The 17,531-nt window shown below is 45.4% G+C and overlaps 1 protein-coding gene across 14 annotated transcripts in view; it reads left to right on the plus strand.

Moving 5' to 3' along the window:
• LARP4B (La ribonucleoprotein 4B) overlaps positions 1-17,531 on the plus strand; it is a 505,004-nt gene that overhangs the window by 109,517 nt on the left and 377,956 nt on the right. For all 14 annotated transcript variants that reach the window (XM_033931563.1, XM_033931553.1, XM_033931560.1 and 11 more), the window contains one exon: positions 12,400-12,536. In XM_033931563.1, coding sequence (XP_033787454.1) covers positions 12,400-12,536 — 137 coding nt within the window. The remainder of the gene's footprint in view (positions 1-12,399; positions 12,537-17,531) is intronic.

Raw genomic sequence — 17,531 nt, forward strand, 5'->3', positions numbered from 1 at the left:
AATTTCCACATAGCAAAATAAGCAAGCTGAACCACTCTCGAAATCTGGCCTTTAAATGATATCTAGCATCCAGTAACACAACTAGGACCCTAATTTCTTCACTGATTCTAATTAAATAGTTGCCCACATAAATCTCTGTGGGCCATAGTTGTTCGTCCACCTCTCCAACAATCATAATTTGTTTCTCCTTTATTCAGTTTGAATCCTTTACCCTTCATCCACTTTGTAATCTTGTTCATGTAACCATTTAACTCCTGCACCAGCTCATTGCCCCATCTATGTATGTTAAAGAAAAACTGAACAGGCCTCCTTCCTGTCCTCTAGCTGCATTCCCCTCTCTGCCAAAACCGACCCGGAAGGCTTCCCTCCGATGTCAACCCTGATGTTGGAGAGAAGTCTTCTGGGTCAGCTAGGGGTCCTAGTTACCTCAACAGAAACATCAAACGTCAATCAGAAACATCAAACGAAAAAAAATGTTCGATGTCCTCCTAGCCACCGAAGCAGCAAAACTAGACCACCAACTCTCCAACTTTCTGATCTTGACCACAGATTACAAAACCTTCAGAAAAGAAATAAAACCCTGCTATTCAAAAACTCCATAAAGACAAACTAACACAGCAAGCTCCATCTTAAGCCCCATTTGCAATCCATTTCACCCTTTAGCACCTCCGAAAATGTTCAGACAACTCCTAATGTACTCCTAAATGTCCTGACAACTCATATGTAATCCGCCTTGAACCGCAAGGTAATGGCGGAATAGAAATCACTAATGTAATGTAACAGCCCTTTTTCCAGGTGGGCTGCTTTTTCCTGCGTTCAGCCAAATATGTTCTTTGCAAGGACATGGACAGCGGCTCTTGCATGCTGCACATGGCTGACCCAGAAGCCATCCCTCCTGACGTCAAACAAGTGCCGCTGAAGGCAGTAAGGAGCAGCCCAGTTGGATGGCCCTGAAGGTAACAAGTAAGGGAGAGAGGGGATAGCAACGTGGGATGAAGGGAGAAGGGAAGGAGGGGAAGGAGCATGTTGGGACATGGGAGAGGAATGAATTTGGGACAAAGGCCAGGGAGGGGGCACAAACTCGGGACATAGAAGGAAGGGAGGGGCCATGAGCATGGACACAGAAAGGAGGGAGGAAGGGGGCACTAACTTGAGACATTGGAGAGAGAGAGAGAGAGATTAGAAAGGGAGAATTGTTGGGCATGAGTGTGTGAGTGAGGAAAAGAGATGGTGCATATGGGGAAAGGAAAAAAGAGGAAAGTTGTTGGGCATAGAGAGGAGTGAGTTAGAGGTACATGGGGAAGAGAAACATGAGAGAGAGAAATGTTGGATATGGTGGTGGAGAGGGAACAGAGGGACAGATTGAAGGGGATGCAAGGGGAAGGAATGTTGGACCTATTGATGGAGGAAAAGGTGTGCCATGGTGCTGGAGAGGGTTGATAAAAGGAGAAATGTTGGTCATGGGGCTGGTGGGCAGTGGTGAAAATGCTGCACATGATCGGGAGATGAGAGAGGGAGAAATGTTGAATGTGGCTGTAGAGGGAGTGGGAGAGATGCACCCCAGATCTCTCTTTCTTTCCCCATTTCCTGTACACAGGGGAAGGGGATCATAAAATGGTGAGATATTGAAGACAGGGAGATGGGCATGGGGATAAACATGAAAGGGGCGTATAGGAGATGTAGAGAAGGGAGATGCTGAATATGGGGAACAATACACACACAGAGATAGAAGGATGGTGAGCATGGAGAAAAAAGAAATGTCAAATGGTCGAATCACAGTTACCAGATGCTAAAGTTCATCTTAGGGGTTAGCACCCAAGAAAAGGATCTGGGTGTTGTTGTAGACAATACGATCAAACCTGCCTAGTGTGTGGCGGCAGCCAAAAAAGCAAACTGGATGATGGGAATTATTAAAAAGAAAGGTTAACAAGAGTAAGAATTTTATAATGCCTCTATATTGCTCCATGGTGCGACCTCATCTGAGTATTATGTTCAATTTTGTTCTCCTTATCTCAAGAAAGATATAGCGGCACTAGAAAAGATTCAAATAAGAGTGACCAAGATGATAAAGGGGATGGAACTCCTCTTGTATGAGGAAAGACTAAAAAGGTTAGGGCTCTTCAGCTTGGAAAAGAGACAGCTGAGGGGAGATAGGATTGAAGTCTACAAAATCCTGAGTGGAGTAGAATGGGTACAAGTGAATTGATTTTTCACTCCGTATAAAATTGTAAAGACTAGGGGACACTTAATGAAGTTACAGGGAAATACTTTTAAAACCAATAAGAGGAAATATTTTTTCACTCGTAGAAGAGGAAGTTCCGGCCCAGCCAGGCAGCGATTGGCTGGCCCAAACTTCCTCTCTGACGGCAGAATTGATGTCGGGGAGAGGAAGGCTGATTGGCCCGGTAGATCGCCAAGGCAAAGTGAGTCTATCATGGAGCCCGGGATGGGCTCTGCGATCGACTCACTTCGCCTTGGCCATCTACCCCTGTTGTATTGTATACAGTGGAAAGAGCAACTGGCGCACAGTAACTGCTGCAGGATACAGGAAACAGCCACGCGCGCACTCGTAGCAAACTGTCATGCGCCGCACGTTTTAACATTTCTCTGCTGCACGCTTTAGCATTTCTCTGCCATGGAGCTACGGATCATGGAGACAGGGATCATGGAGGTAGGAGTGCGTATGCGCACTTAGGGTTTTATTATTGATAATTTTTCTTGTAGCATTATGTAACTTTGCTTATTCAGTTTTCTCAATAGTGTAGGGGATATTTGGGGAAGGGATGGGAGACAAGGGTTTTGGTTGATCCTTCTGTGTGTTATTTGTGTTTATAAAACAACAGTTGTACAGAATATTGTTTCTTCTTATACTTTAATAAAATAAGCTCAGTATAAAATCATAACAATGCGAGGCTTGTGCGGATGGAATCAGATGGTGTGGGGACAGGGACTGAGCTGGCAGGGATGGGGCCGAGCTCATGGGAACGGGGACAAATTGTTTTCCCCGCATCTTTCTCTACCAGGATACTTAGGATTATTATTTTAGCTCCATTAATGTTTCTATTTGGCATGATTTGTTTCTTTGATTGTTCAATGGTTAACATATTTGTTAAAATTTCAGAGCAGAACAGACTTGTACTTCAGGGAGTTTCCCTGTACCCCTGCTTCACATCTGCTGTAGTAAAGGCGCTTGCTTGCTTTGGAACTAAGTGTAAGGGACAGCAAAGCTCTCTGTGAAGTAGGAGGGATTCAATAAAAATCTAGAGTGGATTCCTTCTGCAAGGCTTGCGAGCACTAATATAGAAATAGACGGCAGATAAGGGCCACGGCCCATCTAGTCTGCCCACCCTAATGACCCTCCCCTTCCTTTGCCTAGCGAATAGATCCCACGTGTCGATCCCATTTGGCCTTAAAATCAGGCACGCTGCTGGCCTCAATCACTTGCAGTGGAAGACTATTCCAACGATCAACCACCCTTTCAGTGAAAAAGAATTTCCTGGTGTCACCTCGTCGTTTCCTGCCTCTGATTTTCCATGGATGCCCTCTTGTTGCCGTGGGTCCCTTGAAAAAAGAACATATCTTCCTCCGCTTCGATGCGGCCCGTGAGATACTTGAACGTCTCGATCATGTCCCCCCTCTCTCTGCGCTCCTCGAGCGAGTATAGCTGCAGTTTGTCTAACCGTTCTTCGTACGGGAGATCTTTGAGTCCCGAGGCCATCCGGATGGCCATTCTCTGAACCGACTCCAGTCTCAGCACATCTTTGCAATAATGTGGCCTCCAGAATTGCACACAGTATTCCAGGTGGGGCCTCACCATGGATCTATACAATGGCATAATGACTTCCGGCTTACGGCTGACGAAACCCCTGCGTATGCAACCTAGGATCTGTCTTGCCTTGGATGAGGCCTGCTCTACCTGACTGGCAGCCTTCATGTCCTCACTGATGATCACCCCCAAGTCTCGTTCTGCAACCCTTCTTGTTAGGATCTCACCATTAAGGGTATAAGTCTTGTATGGATTATGGTTGCCTAGGTGCATGACTTTGCATTTTTTGGCATTGAAGCTAAGTTGCCAGGTCCTAGACCAGTGCTCCAGTAGGAGTAGGTCGTGCATCATGTTGTCGGGCATTGAATCTTTGTCCGTTGTGCATTTGCCCACCACATTACTTAGTTTGGCGTCATTGGCGAATAATGCTATTTTACCTCGAAGCCCTTCTGCCAAGTCTCTTATAAAGATGTTGAATAGGGTCGGGCCCAAGACCGAGCCCTGTGGCACTCCATTGATCACCTCCGTCATTTCGGAGGGGGTGCCGTTCACCACTACCCTTTGAAGCCTACCACCAAGCCAGTTCTCAACCCATTTCGTCAATGTGTCACCTAATCCTATAGAACTCATCTTGCTCAGCAACCTGCGGTGTGGTACGCTATTGAATGCTTTGCTAAAGTCCAGGTACACGATGTCCAGGGACTCCCCAACATCCAGCTTCCCCGTCACCCAGTCAAAGAAGCTGATCAGGTTGGATTGGCATGATCTCCCCTTAGTAAATCCATGTTGATGGGGGTCCCGTAGATTTTCCTCATCCAGGATCTTATCCAATTGGTGTTTGATTAGAGTTTCCATTAGTTTGCTCACTATCAATGTTAGACTCACTGGTCTGTAGTTTGCTGTCTCCATCTTTGAGCCTTTCTTGTGGAGTGAAATGACGTTAGCCGTCCTCCAGTCCAACGGGACGCTGCCTGTACTAAGGGAGAGGTTGAAGAGCGCTGACAGTGGCTTCGCCAAGACATCACTCAACTCCCTAAGCACCCTGGGGTGTAGGTTGTCAGGCCCCATTGCCTTGATAATCTTGAGTTTTGACAGCTCACCATAGACACTGCTGGGCGTAAACTCGAAGTTACTAAACGGGTCAACTGAGTCAGCCCTTGTCTGTAGCTGAGGGCCAAGCCCCGGCGCTTCATGGGTGAAGACTGAGCTGAAGTATTCATTTAATAGTTGGGCTTTTTCGGAATCCTTTAAGACGTACAATCCCGCCTGAGTTTTTACTTCTGTCACTGATATACTTGAAGAAGGATTTATCTCTCTTCTGGATGTTCTTTGCCAGAGACTCCTCCATGTGGAATTTAGCCTCCCTGACTGCTGTTTTGACTGCTTTTGACTTGGCCAGGTAGTCTGCTCTAGAGTCCTGTTTCCCCAAATGTTTGTAAGAGATGAATGCTTTTTTCTTCTCCTTGATGAGGTCTGAGATCTCCGCAGTGAACCATTGCGGCTTGTTGTTTCTTCGCCGTTTACTTACTAATTTAACATAGCGGTTTGTCGCTTCCTGTGTGGTGGCTTTCAAGGTCGACCACATTTCTTCCACGCTATCAGTTTCTGCTTGGCTTTGTAGCGCCTGGTGAACAAAGGAACCCATGTCCTGGAAGTTTGCATCCTTGAATTTGAGGACCTTGGTCAGCGAGGTAGATTTAGTGAAACCTTTCCTAAGATTGAACCATACCATGTTGTGGTCACTGGAGGCCAATGTGTCGCCCACCGAGACCTCTGTGACACTTTCTCCATTGGTAAGTAATAGGTCCAGTATTGCCTGATCCCTTGTTGGGTCCAGCACCAGTTGCTTCAGACCAGCTCCCTTCATAGAGTTTAGTAGCCTCTTGTTGCTGCCAGAATCAGAGGTTAGTGTATCCCAGTCCACATCAGGCATGTTGAAGTCGCCTAACAATACTGTGTCCCCACGCAAGGTGATATTTTCTATATCCCCGATTATTTCCATATCCAGGTCAACCTGTTGTCTTGGGGGTCTGTAAATTACGCTAAGATACAAGCATTTGCCCTTCCCTCTGGCCAAATTAACCCAAAGGGATTCCCCAGTGTATTGGACATCTGAGATTCTTGTGACCTTAATGTCATCTTTAGTATATAATGCTACACCTCCTCCCAATCTGCCTTCTCTGTCCTGGCGAAGCAAGTTGTAACCCGGAATGACCATGTCCCACCTGTGGGAGTCTGTGAGCCAGGTCTCAGATATTGCCACCACATCCAGGTCGGCATTCCTTATTTCTGTTTCCAACTCCAGGATCTTGTTTCCCAAACTGTGTGCGTTGACGTACATAGCCCTCCATGTTGTATTTTTGTTACGTATCAGTGGGGATATACCTGCTTGAGCTACTTGAACACTTTTAGCATAATTTGCGTTATATATGTTCCCTCTAGACCTAGCAATATTTGCGTTATATATGTTCCCCCTAGACCCAGAACTACAATGTGTACTCCCCAAAGACCCAGAATTACAATGTGTACTCCCCCTAGACCTGGAATTACAATGTGGCCCATACTTATGATGTGAACCTGCCCCTGGCTCAAAGGTGTGTGTACTCGCCCCTGACCCAGACTTTCGGTGACTACTTACCACATCCTCAAAACAGTATTGGCAGTTTAGTTCGCCAGTTATGTTGTTTGTGCCTGTACCCTCCCCCGATTTACCTAGTTTAAAGCCCTGTGAAGTAGGCGGGCTAGACGGTGTCCAAGGACATTCTTCCCTCTTCTGGACTGGGATATAACCCGCTTATCGGCATCATGGAAACATAGTGGAACGAGGGAAACATCTGGGACACTGTGCTACTGGGATACAAGCTATACCGCAGAGAGAGAGAGTAGGTTAAAAAGGTGGGGATTTTGCCCTATACGTCAAAGAGGGAATTGAGTCTTAACAGAGAGAACATGCCAGAAATGAAAATTAAGGTAGAGTCGCTATGGGCCAAAATTCCGGGAACAAATGGAATGGAAACGAAGATCGACATCTAGTATCGACCCCCAGGGCAGTCCGAAGAAATTGATGGATAAATGACGGACAAGATTAAATGCAATTGCAAGGGAGGCTACGCAGTTATCATGGATTACTTCAATTATCTGGGGATCGACTGGAACCTAGGCACCTCCGGCTGCAGTAGGGAGACCAAGTTCCTGGATGCTGTAGGCGATTGCTTCCTAGAACAACTTGTCAAGGAAAATGCAAGAGGAAATGCAATTCTGGACTTAATTATAAATGGATTACGAGGACCAGTGCAAGGTGTAGAAGTAGAAGGGATGCTGGGAAACAGTGATCACAATATGATCCACTTCAACCTGGACACAGGGGCAAAACATCGATTCAGAACGACGGCCACGGCACTGAACTTCTGAAAAGGGAATTACGAAGGGATGAGACTCATGGTGGGGAAGAAGATTAAAAAGAGTATAAGCACTGTAAAAACGCTAGAGCAAGCATGGTCCCTTTTTAAGGACACAGTCACTGAGGCGCAAAATCTATAAATACCGCATATCAACAAGGGATCCAAGAGGAAAAAGAACAAGGAGCGGGTGTGGCTCACTGTAGCGGTGAAGGAAGCGATCAGAGACAAGAAGACTTCGTTTAAGGAATGGGAAAGGTCAAAAACAGATGAAAACTGGAAAAAGCACAAACAACATCAAAGCAGGTGCCATAAGGCGGTAAGAGGGGCCAAAAGAGACTATGAGGAAAAAATAGCCAAGAAGGTGAAAAATTTCAAGCCGTTCTTTAGATATATTAAGGGGAAATGACCCGTGAAGGAAGCGCTGGGGTTGTTGGATGACCATGGAATAAAGGAAGTGCTAAAGGTGAATAAAACCATCGCCGACAAACTGAACACATTTTTTGCATATGTATTTACCGAAGAGGATATGCAAAACATACCGGAAGCCGACAGGCTTTACACAGGAAACAAAGACGGGAAACTGACAGGGTTGACGGTCAATCTAGAAGAGGTATACAGGCAGATTGATAGGCTTAAAAAACGATAAATCCCCAGGACCGGATGGCATCCATCCAAGGGTAATCAAGGAACTGAAAGGAGCTATAGCTGAACTGCTTCAACTAATAACCAATCTGTCGATCGAATCACGAAGGATTCTGGAAGACTGGAAAGTGGCGAATGTTAAGCTGATCTTCAAGACAGGTTCAAGGGGAGATCCGGGAAACGACAGACCTGTGAGTCTGACCTTGGTACTTGGAAAGATGGTAGAGGCGCTGATAAAGGACCGCATCATTGATCACCTTGACGGACACAATCCGATGAGGACCAGCCAGCACGGCTTCAGCAAAGGAAGATCTTACTTGACGAACTTGCTGCACTTCATCAAGTGAGTAAACAGGCAGATAGATGAGGGTGACCCGGTCGACATTCTATATTTGGATTTTTAGAAGGCGTTTGTCAAGGTCTCGCATGAACGACTACTTCGAAAAATTGCAAGCCATGGAATCGAGGGTGAAATATGTGGATTAAACACTGGCTGGCAAATAGGAAACAGAAAGTGGGGGTAAATGGACATTACTCGGACTGGAAAAGCATCACGAGTGGAGTGCCTCAGGGTTCGGTGCTTAGACCCGTGCTCTTCAACATATTTATAAATGACTTGGAAATTAGTATGACTAGCGAGGTGATTAAATTTGCAGACGATATGAAGTTATTCAGAGTAGTAAAGACACAGAAGGATTGCGACATAAACACGCTCGAGAAACGGGCTGCCACATGGCAAATGAGGTTTAACCTGGGTAAGTGTAAAGTGATGCATGTCGGTAACAAAAATCTTCTTCAGGTATATCAGTGACAGAAATAAGAACTCAGGCGGATAGTACGTCTTAGGAAACCAGACGGAGACTATGTAGAAGCGGACTCGGAAAAAGCCCAATTGTTAAATGAATACTTCTGCTCAGTCTTCACCCGCGAGGCGCCAGGACTTGGCCCTCAGCTACAGACAAGGGTTGACACAGATGACCCGTTTAGTAATTTTGAGTTTACACCCAGCGGTGTCTACTGTGAGCTGTCAAAGCTTAAGGTTAACAAGGCAATGGGGCCTGACAACCTACACCCCAGGGTGCTCAGGGAGTTGTGTGATGTCTTGGCGGAACCGCTATCCGCGGTCTTCAATCTCTCCCTTAGTACGGGTAACGCCCCGTTGGACTGGAAGACGGCTAACGTCATTCCACTCCACAAGAAAGGCTCCAAGATGGAGACAGCAAACTACAGACCGGTGAGTCTCACATCAATAGTGTGCAAACTAATGGAAACTCTAATCAAATGCCAATTGGATATGATCCTGAACGAGGAGAATCTACGGGATCCCCATCAACATGGATTTACTAAGGGGAGATCCTGCCAATTCAACCTGATCAGCTTCTTTGACTGGGTGACGAGGAAGCTGGATGTTGGGGAGTCCCTGGACATCGAATACCTGGACTTCAGTAAAGCATTTGATAGCGTACCACACCGCAGGTTGCTGAGCAAGATGAGTTCTATAGGATTGGGTGACATATTGACGAAATGGTTGGGAACTGGCTTGGAGGTAGGCTTCAGAGGGTAGTGGTGAACGGCACCCCCTCCGAAATGACGGAGGTAATCAGTGGAGTGCCGCAGGGCTCGGTCCTGGGCCCGATCCTATTCAACATCTTTATAAGAGACTTGGCAGAAGGGCTGCGAGGTAAAATAACATTATTCGCCGATGACGCCAAACTAAGCAATGTAGTGGGCAAAAGCACAACAGACATAAATTCAATGTCCGACAACATGATGCACGACCTACTCCTACTGGAGCGCTGGTCTAGGTCCTGGCAACTCAGCTTCAATGCTAAAAAATGCAAAGTCATGCACCTGGGCAGCCAAAATCCATGCAAGGCTTACACCCTTAATGGCGAGATCCTAACAAGAACTGAAGCAGAACGAGACTTAGGGGTGATCGTCAGTGAGAACATGAAGACTGCCAATCAAGTGGAGCAAGCTTCATCCAAGGCAAGGCAAATCATAGGTTGCATACGCAGGAGTTTCGTCAGCCTGAAGTCATTAGGCCATTGTATAGATCCATGGTGAGGCCCCACCTTGAATACTGTGTGCAATTCTGGAGGCCGCATTACCATAAGGATGTGCTGAGACTGGAGTCGATCCAGAGAATGGCCACCCGGATGGTCTCGGGACTCAAGGATCTCATGTACGAGGAATGGCTGGATAAGTTGCAGCTGTACTCACTCGAGGAACGCAGAGAGAGGGGTGACATGATCGAGACATTCAAGTATCTCACGGGCCGCATCGAGGTGGAAGAAGATATCTTTTTTTTCAAGGGTCCCACGACAACAAGAGGGCATCCGTGGAAAATCAGGGGCGGGAAACTGCACTGGGACACCAGGAAATTCTTTTTCACTGAAAGGGTGGTTGATCGCTGGAATAGTCTTCCACTTCAGGTTATTGAGGCCAGCAGCATGCCTGATTTTAAGGCCAAATGGGATAGACACGTGGGATCTATTCACAGAGAAAGGTAGGGGAGGGTCATTGGGGTGGGCAGACTAGATGGGCCGTGGCCCTTATCTGCCGTCTATTTCTATGTTTCTATGAATACAGGCTGTCCAGTGCAGTAATAATAATAACTTTATTTTTGTATACCACAAACAGTTCAGAGCGGTTTACAATGCAAGAGACTGTACATACACAGCGAAGATACAATGCAAGGGAATGTACTATGCAATTGAGAGCAGTTTACACTGCAGGGGACTGTACATATTCAGCATAGGTGTTTATACAGTGAAGATACAATGCAGATTTACAATGCAAGAGACTGTACATATACAGCGGAGATATTTATACAGTGAAAATACAGTGCGAGAGACTTGTAGAGCAAGAAACAGCCCAGCCTACCTAAACAGCCGCCTCATCCAAGCAACCTCAACCAGACATAGAAAAACGCGCTCCCCATTCACACCTCCCCCGATCAAGGAAGTAAAACGGACCAAACAATACGATGACCTCCTAGCCACTCGAGCCGCAAAACTAGATAACCAAATCTCCAACCTACTGTTAACCACCCCAGACTACAAGATTTTCAGAAAAGAAATAACTATACTCTTCAAAAAATTCCTGAAACAGTCCTAACCTCACTTACTCTTAACATCTCTTACTCTTAACAACACTTACTCTTTACAACTCTAGAAATGACAATTGTTCTTCCATTGTAACCCCCATTTTTTATATCTTTTGTAACCCCCATTTTTTATATCTTTTGTAATCCGCCTTGAACAGCAAGGTAATGGCGGAATAGAAATCTCTAATGTAATGTAATGTAAGATATGATGCAAGAGACTGTATAATGCGGTTAAGTGGATTATTATGCAAAGATAGTTACATATATAGCGAGGATACAGAGTGGTGAATGACCAGAGAATGCAACCAGTATCAGTTACTGGAGGGTACCGGGGGGGGAGGGGTAAGTAGGAAGGATGGAAGTATTGGATTGAGGGGGAGGAAAGGAGCGATTGGGGGAAGTACTCGGAGAACCCCCCCAGGAAAGAAACTTGGGAGTACCAGTCAACAAATCAATGAAGTCGGCCGTGCAGTGTGCGGCAGCGGTGAAAAGGGTGAGCAGAATGCTAGGAATAATTAAGAAGGGGACCACAAATAGATCAGAGAAGGTTATCATGCCGCTGTACCGGGCCTTGGTATGCTCCCACCTGGAATATTGCGTCCAGCACTGGGTACAAGAAGAACACAGTACTACTCGAATGGGTCCAGAGAAGAGTGACTAAAATAGTTATGGGGCTGGAGGAGTTGCTGTACAGTGAGAGATTAGAGAAATTGGGAATAGACTTAGTAGATAAAGACAGGTTGTTCACGCTCTTCAAGGTAGAGAGAACGAGAGGGCACTTGCTAAAGTTAAAAGGGGATAGATTCCATACCAACATAAGGAAGTTCTTCATCCAGACAGTGGTAGAAAACTGGAACGCTCTTCCAAAAGCTGTTATAGGGAAAACACCCTCCAGGGATTCAAGACAAAGTTAGGCAAGTTCCTGCTGAACAAGAATGTACGCAGGTAAGGCTAGTCTGAGGGCACTGACTGGTCTTTGACCTAAGGGCCGCTGCATGAGCAGACTGCTGTGCCCGATGGACCACTGGTCTGACCCAGCAGCAGCAATTCTTATGTTCTTATCCAGAATGAACAGGTCGCTAGTTGAAATAAGGAAGAAGTTCCTATTTCTACCAAACTGATACTTATCCAGAATGACAACATCTATCTATTAGAAAAGATATTAGCAAGGTCAAAACCTAATCTCTTGTGTCTAGCAGAGTTAATTGCAACTGAAGCGGAGTACAAAAATAAAAAAATTACTAATGATTGAGCTAGAGTAAAAGGGCTTTTAATTAATGTAAGAAAGAGATACAGTGCTGAAGGATCAAAACAAAAGCATTTTTATTTTTAAATGCTTTCATATTAGTATTAAAGCTTAAGTGCTGCATATTTGCATTTATTATAATCGAAGGTTTAGGAATGGTTATTCATTTGTGTTTGTTATGTTGCAATTTATGTACTAGAATTATGAATATTAGATTTTTCTCTCCCTTCAACAGAGAGAATCTCGCCAGTGATATGTATCTTATATCTCAGATGGATAGTGATCAATATGTGCCAATATTGACAGTAGCGAACCTCGACCATGTGAAGAAGCTCAGTACTGATATGAATTTGATTGTTGACGTGCTGAGATGTAAGTAAACTGTGCTAATTGATTTTTAGTTTGTGCAAAAATATATACATTTCCTTGTCATCTTGCTAAACTTATCTATATCAGTGGGTTGTATTACTCCCCAGCCAGCAGATGGAAGTACAGATACTACTACTACTGCTACTACTTATCACTTATGTAGTGCTGAAAGGCGTATGCAGCGCTGTACATTTTGATATTTATAGACAGTCCCTGAACTATTCCTGTGACATCACCAGTATAAGGGCTGTTGCAGGCTGCAATTCCTCAATATTTTTTTACCTCCATCAGATGGTATAGGTTTGACTGGTATAGTAGGGTTAGTGTGTGTAGGTCTCATTCTCAGGGACACAGTCCTCAGCCTGCATCTGTTGAGATTGTTTTGGGGCCTTATTTCCTGGGGTTTGGGCCACTGTCCATACCCTGGTCGAGCTAGGAAGTTTTAGATCTACATAGCCCTGAGCCTTGATCTATGGGCCTAAGCTCAAGAGAGGCAAGCTGATAGTGGTTCCTGTGGTCCCCAGTCTATGGGAGGCATTGTCTGTTTCCTCTCTCTGCCCAGATTCCCTGCTAGAGTCTTAGAAGGGGGGAAAAAAATTCTATTTGTAATTGTATTTGGTTTACTTTATTCACTTAGCCTTTGCTGGGGTAATAAAAGTTATTCAAAAGCTAAAAAAGCACACCGCAGCTAACAGCCGTTTCCAGTGCCCAATAGGCGAGACATTCTAGATCAGTGTTTATCCCAGGACAGTTAGGCAGCATATTCTCTACATGTGGGTGACGTCACCAACGGAGCCTCCTAGCGGACGTTTTCGCAAGCAGATTTGCTCGAAGACCTTCAGGCTTGCAATTGGCCCGCGCATGCCTGCGTGCCCCTCCCACCCTGCCTAGGGCATGCGTCCCCTCAGCGTGTCCTCAGTTCAATGTTTTCCACGGGTAAGGATTTGTCTGTCAAGTTGGAGGCAGATTCCAAATATAGTGCTGAATTTTTGGAAACCATGGACTATAAACCACCTCCTAAGGAACTTATTAAACTTCTTTTGTATGGGATCCTGAGAGAAACCCTTCATAAAAATTGAGAATCTCCTCTTTCTGTGCCTGTTGCTCCCAGGATGCTGGAATCTCTATACTGAATTATTCCCAGTCAAGGTTTTGACAAACCTCAAATATCTCATCAATCTCTGGTGGTGGAATACACACTGAAAAGGTCTACTCAATCCAAAGTTTATGCCTCAGTCCTGCCAGATTGAGGATGACATACTATGGACAGGTTTGGTAGATGTCTTTACCAAAATTCTATGTTGACAAATTGAGTCATTAATTACAGCTTCTATTTCACATGTTACATGAAATATCTAGTTAAGCAACTGCTTATTTTTCAAAAATATCTTCATCTCATCGAGCGAAGGAATTTCAGAACATAGTTTGCACTCTTACTCAATTAGGTATATGGTTCAGTCTGCTTATGATGCCTTTGAGTTGTCTTCAAGGGCTTCTTCTATATCTGTGGCCATGAGGAGATTAGCCTTGCTCTGGATTGCTGACATGGATGTCAACCTTCAAGACAGGTTGGCCAACATCCCCTGTCTGGGGGATGAGCTTTTTGGGGGACTCAATGGGAAATGCTACTCAAAAGCTCTCGGTGCACGAAAAACCAGTGGGATTCCTTGCTTAAGCCTTAATCTAAGTCAGCCTCAGTGAGGCCATTCAAGCTGCCGCCTTCATATTGGAGGGCTTCTCAGCCAAATCTGTTCTGCCAAGGTCTCAGCAAAAGATACAGAAGCAGCAACGCCCTCAGTAACTTCAAGCATCTGCTCCGGTCAAATCGACCTAATATTTTTGACGGGCTACTCGAGAACATAGTTGCAATTCCATTCCATCAGCCTTTCCCTTAGCCAGTCGGGGGTCTTCTCCAACTTTATTTCTATCATTGGAAATTGATCGCCTCAGACTTCTGGGTTCTACAGCTCATTCGAGAGGGTTACTCTCTTCATTTTATCACTTTCTTCCAAAGAGTCTGCTTTGAACCATCATCAGTCCTCCCTTCTTCTTCAGGAAATCGATTCCCTTCTCCTCAATGCCATTGAGAAGGTTCCTGCGGATCAACAGAACCGGAGGTTTTACTTTCGCTATTTTAAGTCCTGAAGAAAACGGGAGGTCTCCATCCTATTTTAGATCTCAGAGCCCTCAACAAATTTCTTGTCAGGGAAAAAATTTGGATGCTATCTCTAGCCACTCTATATCCTCTCTTGGCTCAAAACAACTGGCTATGCTCTCTAGATCTCAAGGAAGCCTACACTCATATTCCCATTCATCCGGCTTACAGGAAGTATCTCAGATTTCGAGTAGCACACTACCACTATCAATACAAAGTTCTACCTTTCAGCCTGGTATCCTCTCCCAGAGTCTTCACCAAGTGCCTGGTGGTTGTGGCAGCGGCCTTGAGGTCTCAGGGGCTTCAAGTCTTCCCCCTACTTAGATGACTGGCTCATCAAGGATCCTTCGTCTCAAGTTGTGCTCTTAGTGACAAATCAGACTACATTATTTCTTCAGAATTTGGGGTTCAAGGTCAACTTCCCCAAATCACAACTTCAACCATCTCAGAAGATTCATATTATCGGAGCTCTGCTCAACACAATTCAACTCAGAGCGTTTCTTCCTCAACAACGTCAGGACTCTTTAATTCAACTTTTGTCATCAAATTTCCCAGCCTCAGTCAATTTCAGCCAGGCACATGATTGTTCTGCTGGGTCAATTGGTTCCACAGTACATGTGACTCCCTTTGCAAGGCTGCACCTCTGGATGCCTCAATGGTCTCTGGCTTCACAGTAGTCTCAAGCTCTCGACCCATTCTTACAACATATTTCTATCACCTCATCTCTTTAGTGGTGGATGAACTCTTACAGTCTTTCCAGAGGTCTGTTGTTTCACACGCCTCATCACATCAAAAAGTTCTGGCCACGGATTTGTCAACCTATGCGTGGGGAGCTCATCTGGATGGCCTTTGCACTCAAGGTCACTGGTCCCCCCTTCCCCCCCAGAGAGCAACGCTTTCACATAAATCTTTTGAAACTCAGAGCAATTTACTATGATCTCAGAGCTTTTCAGCATCTAGTGGTCAATCATGTCCTTCATCTGAACGGACAATCAAGTCGCCATATACTATATAAACAAGCAAGGAGGAACGGGGTCTCTCCTCTGACAAGAGGCACAGAAGATCTTGCTTTGGGCGATTGCTTGCAATATCTTTCTCAAAGCAATCTATATTCAGGGGAAACAAAATTTTTTAGACAAACTCGGCAGAATTCTTGAAACCTCATGAATGGATGCTCAAACTCAGCAGCTCTCCATCCCATTTTCTTGCAGTGGGAGATTCCTCAAGTGGATTTGTTTGCATCCCCCCCCCCAAACAACAAAAAGTTGCCCCAGTTCTGTTCCAGACTGTACTCTCATTGCCTGGAGGTGGATGCTTTTCTTCTGGATTGGACACACAAGTTTCTCTATGCGTTTTCACCCATACCTCTCATTCTCAAGACACTTGTCAAAGTCAAGCAGGAGTTGGCCACCATTATACTTATAGCTCCTCGGTGGCCCTGCCTTAGTTCTCTCTTCTACTTCAACTCAGTATGAAGGAGCCAGTACCTCTGCCAATTTTTCCTTCTGTTCTCACGCAGAGTCACGGTTCTCTTCTACATCTCAACTTTCAGTCTTTACGCCAGACAGCTTGGTACCTCTCAGACTGAGCTCAGCTGAGTCAGGGTTCTCTTTTACATCCCAACCTTCAGTCTTTACTCCCGACAGTTTGGTACCTCTCGGGCTGAGCTCAGCCGAGTCATGGTTCTCTTCTACATTTACTCCCGACAGCTTTGTACCGCTTGGGCTGAGCTCAGCTGACTTTCACCTATCTCAGCCTGTCAGACTCATATTGTAGGCTTCCAGAAAACCGGCCACTCAGCAGTGTTATTGGCAAAAATGGACCCATTCTTCTGCTTGGTGTCGTCTCCATCACCAGGATCTGAAATCCATCTCTGTTTCGGATTATCTCCTCTATTTATCTGACTCTGGCCTCAAATCCACATCCATTAGAGTCTGTCTCAGTGCTATCACTGCCTTTCATCAACCAGTGGATGGAAAACCTCTTACTGCTCATCCTCTTGTATCTAGATTCATGAAAGGAATTTTTAATGTTAAACCACCTCTCAAACACCTCCAGTGTTTTGGGATCTTAATGTGGTTCTTGCCAAGTTGATGAAGCCTCCATTTGAACCAATATCTACGGCTCATCTTAAATACCTTTCTTGGAAAGTTGTTTCTCATTTAACTCATTTCTGCCAGAAGAGTTAGTGAACATCAAACACTAGTGGTGGACCCACCATTTACAGTGTTCCACCATGACAAGGCTGTGTTTCGCACTCATCTCAATCACAATCAATTGTTCTTCCAGTATTTTTATCCTAAGCCTCACTCTCATTCAGGATAAATGGCTCTTCATATTTTGGACTGTAAACGAGCATTAGCCTACTATCTCAACAGGACAAAGCCGCATAGAATGTCTCCAACGTTTTGTCTCATTTGATCCTAACGAGTTGGGTCATCCTGTTTCCAAGAGAATGATTTCCAATTGGTTGGCTGCATGCATCTCGTTCTGTTCTGCTCAGGCTGGGCTACAAATGGGGAGTCGTGTCACAGCTCAAAAAGTTTGAGCTATGGCAGCTTCAGTAGCTTTTCTCCGCTCTATTTCTATTGATGAGATCTGTAAAGCTGTTACTTGGTCCTCGGTTCATATTTTCACCTCTCATTACTGTCTAGAACAGCGATGGCGAACCTATGGCACACGTGCCAGCTGTGGCACGCGAAGGCCTTGCAGCTGGCACGCGGGAAGGTCCGCAATAGAGAGCTGCACGGGAACGGGGGCTGGATGTACTAAGTCGCGCGGCTTTTCTCCCTACCTGCTCTGCTTGCAGCACAGAGCCGAACGGAAGTCTTCCCGACGTCAGC

This window comes from Geotrypetes seraphini, chromosome 2 (genome assembly GCF_902459505.1).
Source record: "Geotrypetes seraphini chromosome 2, aGeoSer1.1, whole genome shotgun sequence".
NCBI lineage: Eukaryota > Metazoa > Chordata > Amphibia > Gymnophiona > Dermophiidae > Geotrypetes > Geotrypetes seraphini.